This window comes from Chaetura pelagica, unplaced genomic scaffold (genome assembly GCF_000747805.2).
Source record: "Chaetura pelagica isolate M959 unplaced genomic scaffold, ChaPel_1.0 scaffold703, whole genome shotgun sequence".
NCBI lineage: Eukaryota > Metazoa > Chordata > Aves > Apodiformes > Apodidae > Chaetura > Chaetura pelagica.
The window spans coordinates 403,446-411,131 of record NW_009952582.1 but is presented as its reverse complement, the minus strand read 5'-3'; the positions used below and the strand labels follow the sequence as shown (position 1 = coordinate 411,131).

Here is a 7,686-nt window from a genome sequence, read left to right as displayed (position 1 = left end):
TCCCTACCTACAGACACCATGATCTATGCAGGAAGTCCTTGTGGAGCAGGAGAGCACAGGGGGCAGGTTTGGGATTTCTTTCTTCTGCTTGTTGTCATTTGAGGTCTGCAGAAAGAGGGGGCCATCCTCAAGCCTGCAGAGAGCTTTCTCCCATGTTCTACTGCTTTTTGCTACCCTCAGGACTTTCTGAGGCTGGAGGTGGGATCTCACCACTTGCAGAGATGGTTGGTCTCAAGGCTGGTGAGATTCCCACTGTTGTCAGAGTTGGTTTGTTCTGTGTAGCTTTCAGGGCCTTCCAAAGGGGAAGCACTATACAAGATGAAGTTCAGATTGCATAGAAGTTGGGCCTTTTTTCTCATGAATAATAAACATAGAAAGCACAAGATAGTTCAAACTGGTTATTGCTTCTCCCTAGTGAGCTGGGGTTGCAGTTCAGATATCCCCTAGAACAGGATTTGACCCACTAGACATAGCAAATAGGGGCTGGAAAACGGCATTGTGCCTTCTGGCAGCTGAGCACTATAGGGAGGGTTCTCTGTTCATCTTACTGTGGGAATCATGGCTGTAATAAACTTAATACAGAAGAGGTTTTGAGCAGATGTAGATTTAATGTAATTTAAAATACATACAAAAGTTTTTAGAAATCAGATTAAGTGGTGAACATTAACTACAGTAACACCTAGAAAAGTGTTTGGCAGGAGAGTTCATTGCTTGTCTAACAGCAGCAGTGAGCATCACAGTGCTGGTCACGGCAGCCTCTGCTCTGAGGAGCAGGGTCTGAGCACATGGCAGGGGTGAGGAGGGCAGCGTGCAGGCAGATCTATACAGCTGCCCCATGAAATTTCTTGCCTGTTGAAAAATACTGCGGGTGAGGCAGTGTTGGGTGGGGAAAAGATAGTAAAATACAAGCTGTTTGGGATACCTGAAGGAGTATGGACATGGAGATAGAGAAAAACTGCACATAGTGTCATTCCTTACTTTATTTTAAAATTTGATTTCCATAGTCATACACTGTGAACATTCATTTTGCTGTAATTTATTAGAAGAAAAGAATACCAAGGCAGCTGTTAGAGAGCAAGGTTTGGTGACCCTCCTCACTCATGACTGCACTTCAGAGTAAGGACGTGGCCCAGAGACCTGAGAGCTTCCCAAAGGGAAGGTGGGCTGGGTTTGGTGTGATCTGTGTGTAGGAATTGGTGTGAGCCTGTACGTACAGGAACAGCCCCTGTCCCCTGGGGAAGCTGTGCTCGTCAGCCGTATGGTTTCCATCAGAGTGTTCCTCTGTCTGTTTCTGATTTAAAGTGGAGCTTTGACTAAACCTGATCAATATTTCGCATGCCATGCGTGAAGAACCAGATGTTGGAAGTTTCCTATCGTTGAGAGGGAGGGGGTGATCACCCCCCTAGACTTGCAGAAATCAATGTTCACTGACAGACGTTGGTTGGTTTTCCTAAGAACAATATATTCCTTTGATTTTCAAGTTGATTTGTCTTCTAACAAGGTTCTGGTTTAATATTTTGAATTTGTTTTCTGTGATACGGATAAATTCTCACAAGGGGAAAGTTTAACAGTGTGATGGACAATAACTACACGTACTTGTCCTGTGTTTCATCGCTTCCAGCAACTCACAGCTAGTAGTACTTGCTCATCTGTCATGTTGTCTTACTCTGCTGCTCCTCTCCTCTGCTGGGAGGATGGCGTGTGATGTCACGCCGTGTCTGGGGGTGGATGTGGTGGTGGTGGCACCCTCAGGGGAAGCTGACCCAGGCACAAGGGATATTTGAACATACCTCACATGCATGGAGTGTGAGCAAGAGAAGAGCAGAAAATAAGACATTTTTTGAACTGTTTAAAACAAATGTTTTCCTAAAAACTGCTTTTAAATGAAAGCAGTACAGACTGTGCCTCTGGTTCCCACAGAGACCATGTCCTTAGTATTTCCTTGAACCTGTGACCAGATTTTTCCAAATTGCTCACTGGGGGTTTCCTCTGCCATCTCGCCAAGCCTCTGCTGAGCCCGTTGGCACTCTCTGAGCTGGGCAGTGGTGTTCCTCGGATGGGGGTTCCCTGGCACCCCCTCACCAGCAGCAGGAGGGTCTGGCCATGTGGCTCCTGGAGCCAGACCCGAGGCTGCAGCCAGAGGGGCCAGCGGGCACTCAGCTCTGGGCAGGGCAGAGCGTGTCCTGGCTCGGGCCGTGGCTCTCCCGGCGGCCTCGCCAGCCTCAGCTTTTTCTGTCTTAAGCCACGTCTGTTTCTGGCTCAGGAAGAGGGTAATGCATGCGAACAATAGAAATGAGAGGAAGAAGTTCTTATGAGTGAAAATGGCAAAAGAATCTTTTGAGGGCACCGATGGGATTAGTGCCCTGGTGGATTCTTCAAATATTACAGTGAATTTAATTAAATACATTGTGATCCCAAAAGATGCGAGTCTAATTAGCCAGATCTAGAATACATTTATTCTCTTCCCTCACCCTTCCAATCAGAAGCCTCAGCATCAGCTCCTATCCTATTTTTAATCATTCCTAGACTCAGAGGGCTCTCCTTCCTTCGTGTTAGCTAAGCACACAGCACTGGGTAATATGTCTTTAATCTTATCTTAGCTGTAACTGAGATAATACACATCAGGATTTTTACCAGAAGGTCCTGGCTGCACGTAGGCAATATTTTTGATTGACAAACCTTGATATCACATCCACATTGCCTTACTTATGTGCCTTGGGTGAAGTGCCTAGCAGGGGAACAGTTCTATGAGATGACCCAGAAGACAAAAAGAGGACTTGAGGTTGGACGGTAGGAGCTGGAACAGCTTACTGCTTAGCTGAAATGTCGGTGGGTGGTGGAAACCCCAGCTGGCCTTCACTGAGGAGTCTTTCATGTTGTTTGCCTTTGGTATCCATTTTTCCTCAACTTGTGAGAAGCCCTTTCTCCGGGAAGTAGGAAGGTTACTGTGAACTCCCAGCCCTGCCACTGCCCAAACTGAACAGAGAGCAGCCATGTCGTGGCAGACAGCACAGCTGTAAGCAGCAAATTCTTCCCTCTGCTTTTAGGAACTAATCTCTGCATCCTTGGGATCCATCACATAAAATAGCCATTAGTTTCCCTAGTGGCCTGAGCCTCTGTGTGAGACAGCTGATAGACTTTTGTCACATAATCAAGGTATAATACTTTGGAATTAGTGATATTGGCTGCAATAGCACAGCTTCAGAGGGGAACAAGATGGTTTTTTTCCCAGAGCTATCCTCTTGTGGTGATACCCAGCTGCATGCTCACCACTGGCTTTTCAGTCTGGATCACTGTCACAGCCATCTTCCAGGCCAGGCTGCTGCTTTCTTCCAGATCCAAGGCAGTAAAAGCTAGGGAACAGAGCACTGGATGATGGATAGGATAGCACACGCTCCGCACTCAGAGTCCATACGCTGTTTCCAGGACCTCTCAATCTAATGGGTTCATTGTGTTCTAGGATTGCTTTGGGTTTATTCTTCTTAGTTTTCAATGAGAATTTATCAAATTTAATTTTATCTGTTTGACATGTAGTTGGATCCCCTCCCAGGATAAGCTTTAAATATGAACGAATTAGCCATGCGTAGGTCGTGAATAGTTGTTAATGTTGGATCTGGTATTTTCTTTCACTGGAGGAGGTGATCTTGCCTATCTTGATTTTTGCTTCTGTGTTTGTTTCAGTGTGCTGCGTTTTTCTTGCTTCTAAGCAGGAGGGTGCATGGTACCTTGAGAATAAGCAGGCCTGATCTTACTGCGTCTTCGTCAAAATGTGGTTTCTTACTTCATTCCCAGGTGGCTTTAGCAATTGACAGTGGACTAACCTGGGGAGACTGGATACAGGAAATTCATCTCTCTCTGCTTTGTTCTTCACAGCACCTTCAACATCACGAGAGTGGGGTTGAGGGCGAAAGCTGCTATTACCACTGTGTCCTCTGTAACTACTCCACCAAGGCCAAGCTGAACCTCATCCAGCACGTGCGCTCCATGAAACACCAGCGGAGTGAAAGCCTACGGAAGCTGCAGCGGCTCCAGAAAGGGCTCCCTGAAGAAGAGGAAGACCTGGGACAGATCTTTACCATCCGCAAGTGTCCAGCTGCTGAGTCTGGTGAGTGCTGCTGCCCTTGCATGAGCAGGGTTGGGCCCTTGGTCCTCTGAGGTGCAGGGTTTGTCTGGCAGTGTCAGACCCTCTCCGCAGTTTTGTGGCAGCTTGGTGATGTTTCCTCCCTGCCGTGGGATGGTGCTTATCACTCATTAGTAACACAGTAGGGAAGTCCTGGCTGCCCCGAGGCAGGACAAGACCTGTGTTGTACCTGCACCATCTCACATAGCTCTGTCCCACGGGGCTTGTGGGTGGGGACTCTGAAGCGCCAAATACTTTGCACGTGTTGCTTTTCACTTGTAACAGGGCTAAACACGAATTTGACTTGTAGAATTGTGTATGTTTGTTCCAGTTAGTGTCTTAAACAGTGGAATATTGTGTGAGCATGTAAAGATACGGCCACGTTTGAACACCTCTGACCAGCTAGGGTACCGTGCTTCCTGTGCAGTGTGTCGAGTGATGTCCTGACTGCCTGTGCCAACCTGTCCCAGCTTGTTCATTGATTTCTAGTATTTCAGCTGCATTGAATCAGGAGGGGGAGCTGGTTGAGCAGGTTGACAGGAGAAGGGGTGAGTGTGTGTCTGTTTTCCTTGTTTCCTCTTGACAAGGTGGATAAAGTAAAGGGCTTGGACTGGACCATTCACTCATACCAAAAGGACAGATGGTAGGAAAGGGATTGCAGCTGTGAGTTTATCAAGAGAAAACAGGCCTTAAAGGGGACAGTTAGGCTGGGCAAAACAGAAATTTTACCTTGTTTAAAAGAGCAAAGAAGGTTTTTATGTTAGGAAAACGCAAGATCTCATTAAGTCCTCTTTGGAGGGAGGAGGTGGAGAACCTGCCCCAGTCAGCTGGCACGTGTGCTGTCAGAGATGTGAAGATGCTGGAGCTGGGGGGATGCCAGAGAAAGCCTTTGCAACCCTCATCTCAGCTTCAGCCAGGACTTTCCTCTTTGCCTGCTGTTGAAATGGCTAAATGTTACAGAAAAGCGCTCTGAGGAACTGCTTTCTGCAGTTAATGCACGTAAGAGACAAGTAAAGTGATCTTAGCTTAGAGGTATTGAGAGAGGAAAGCAGCACCAGCTGGAGGATAATACCTCCAGGTCTTAGAAATGCCACTTGAATTAAGACCTGGGCCGCTTTGCTGTTGCTCATGTTAGTAAGAAGGGTCTGAAATACTTGCGGAACACCCAAAAATTAAAACAGGAGATTTTTCATTAAAAGTTAAATTCAGTCTCATGGAAAATGGTGACCGATCTGTGAACTCAGGAGCCCAGTGGAGTGGAGGGCAGGGACTGTGCTTTCCCAAAGGTGATAGTGCCAGGGACAGCATGCTGTGGTCTGCACCATCCCGGAGGGGACACCAGCTCTTACAGCCCTTCTGCTCCTCTGCAATGCTGTGCTGTAGGAAACAAGTCAGATTTCAAATGGATATCTTGACCAGTGCTGTATGGTTTGTAAGTTTTCTTAAGAGGAAAATGAACTGAGAGGAAAAATCATCTTTGCCCTTTTGTGATCTACAGAACAATCTTGAAAATCTTGGTTTACTTTAGAAATTTTGTTTACTTTGTCTTTTACTTTAGAAACCTTATCAGTCCTTGTATGTCTGCCAGGATTATGACATGCCAGGTACTGAGAGTGCAGAAGCTGACTAGCTGACAGGAAAAATGGTTTGTTAACCATTTTTTAAAAATACAGTGTTTTTTTTAACTAAAAGGCTGGACAAGTCATGAAAAGGCCATCTTGATTTTAAAATATTTTACTTTTTCAAATAGTTTGAGATAATTTCCTTTGACTTTGTTGGTTCTTCAGCAAAACCTAACAGCAAACAAAGCACTAAGACTTTCTTTATCGTATTTCGAATATTAAAAATATAAGTAAGAATAAGACTCTGTAGAATGCAAAGGGGAGGGGAAAACCTCTGATCTGCTTTGTAGGTCACGTTGACCTGAAATACTTGATTTCAGACACTCTCCCAGCCCACTGTTGAGCAAAGCTGAGCAGGCACAGCTCAGCATTCGGCAGCTGCAGGGACGAGGTGCTGGGCCAGGATTCCTCCAGTGCCAGGAGTCAGGTTTGGGTGAGAAGCTGCAGGGTCCTTGTGGGGGAAAGTGGCTGCTTCCATCTCCTGTTGATTCTGATCCTGTTATGGTAACAAAACACCAGCTGAAATTAAAGCAGGGTGGCTCCATAGTCCCAGGCCAGTGGCTGTGCTGAGATTGTATCCCAAGGGAAGGTGTGTCAGGATCTGCAGCTCCAGGGCTGCCCAGTTGCTGCCTCTGCCCCCAGGCATCTGGGCAGGCAGAGGCAGAGCCCAGCACCCCAGGGTGCTCCTGGCAGCAGGCAGGATTGGCTTCTTGCAGGGCACAACAATAATTTGTTTCTTGGCTTTGATTTATTCAGTGTAATTTCTTCACGTGTGAAAAGATGTGACTTAAACAGGCTGATCTTTCCTCTTCTTCTGTGACTTTGAAACTTCCAGCATTATAAAATGCTGCTGTTATTTATTATGTAGCTGGTGGTTGTTATTTTTCTGTAGTTTTGAGTGTCAGCAATGCATAGCAGGAACACACACCTACCTAGGCTTGAAGTCACTCTTCCGAGGTGTTTGTTTTCCCTTGGCTTTGGACTGTGCCACCTCTGGCAGCCTGGGTGCCCTGGGCTCTGCCCCAGGCTCTCTGCATTTCCTCCTCCTGGGCTGTGCCACACTGTCTCTGCTGTACCCCTGTTTGGTTTCTACTGTTTTTTTCTGAGAACTGGGCAGACTTTCCTCACTGCTTCCTGATGTGAGTCTCTCGTGGTGACAGATAACACCAGAAAGTCTTCCCTGTGTTCCAGACACTGTGAGCAGGAACTGCTTTTCCCATCTGTCATACATCTCTGTTGGGGCCCCAAAGGGATGCTGAATTTTTTGCCAGTTTGCTGCATTACAAGTTCAGTGGTTTGCTTTGCTGCTATTACTCCTGGTAATCATTGCTGTGATTCTCTCTCCCCTTCTTGTTAATTGTATTTCTTTTTTTTCTAAAGTGAGTCCCCTTTTGTTATCACTGTCTTTTCTGAGGACTTCTAAAGCATTTCAGTCCTCACATCTGTTCTTCCTTTAATAGAACTCCTCTCCAGGAGGGTGGGGTGCCCCAATGTTGGACAGGCTGCCAGGGGGGATTGTGGAGTCCTTGTCCTGGGAGATGCTTGAAACCGAACAGGCAAGGACAAGGACAAGGCCAGGGCCCTGAGCAGGGCCTTGATGAGCACTTGTCCTCTCTGCCTGTAGAGCTGCCAGTGCTCAGGGCTGGGCTGGCAGAAATCCATCCTCTGCTTGTGCTGCTCTGTTCTGCTGCTCTGGCTGCCCAGCTGCTGGTTTGTCTCAACAATGATGGGAAACATTGTCCCTTTCCTTGCTCTTCAGTCTGATGTGCTGTCACCAAAGGCAAGCAGGCACAAAGGATCGCTTTGCAGGGGCTCCCACCTTTCCAGGGGACAGTAGGGCCCAGCTGGCTGCTGCTGCTTCCAGGGCAGAGCCCTGGACCAGCCCTCACAGCAGCCACGACTGCTTCGGTTGCTGATGGAGAGGTTTGCTGGCTTTGCTACAAA

General features: G+C 47.2%; 1 protein-coding gene across 1 annotated transcript in view; it reads left to right on the top strand.

Moving 5' to 3' along the window:
• The window catches only part of ZFHX3 (zinc finger homeobox 3), a 101,696-nt gene that overhangs the window by 27,204 nt on the left and 66,806 nt on the right, over positions 1-7,686 (top strand). Inside the window, 1 exon segment of the mRNA XM_009993658.1 lies at positions 3,874-4,105. Within this exon segment, the coding sequence (XP_009991960.1) occupies positions 3,874-4,105 (232 nt within the window).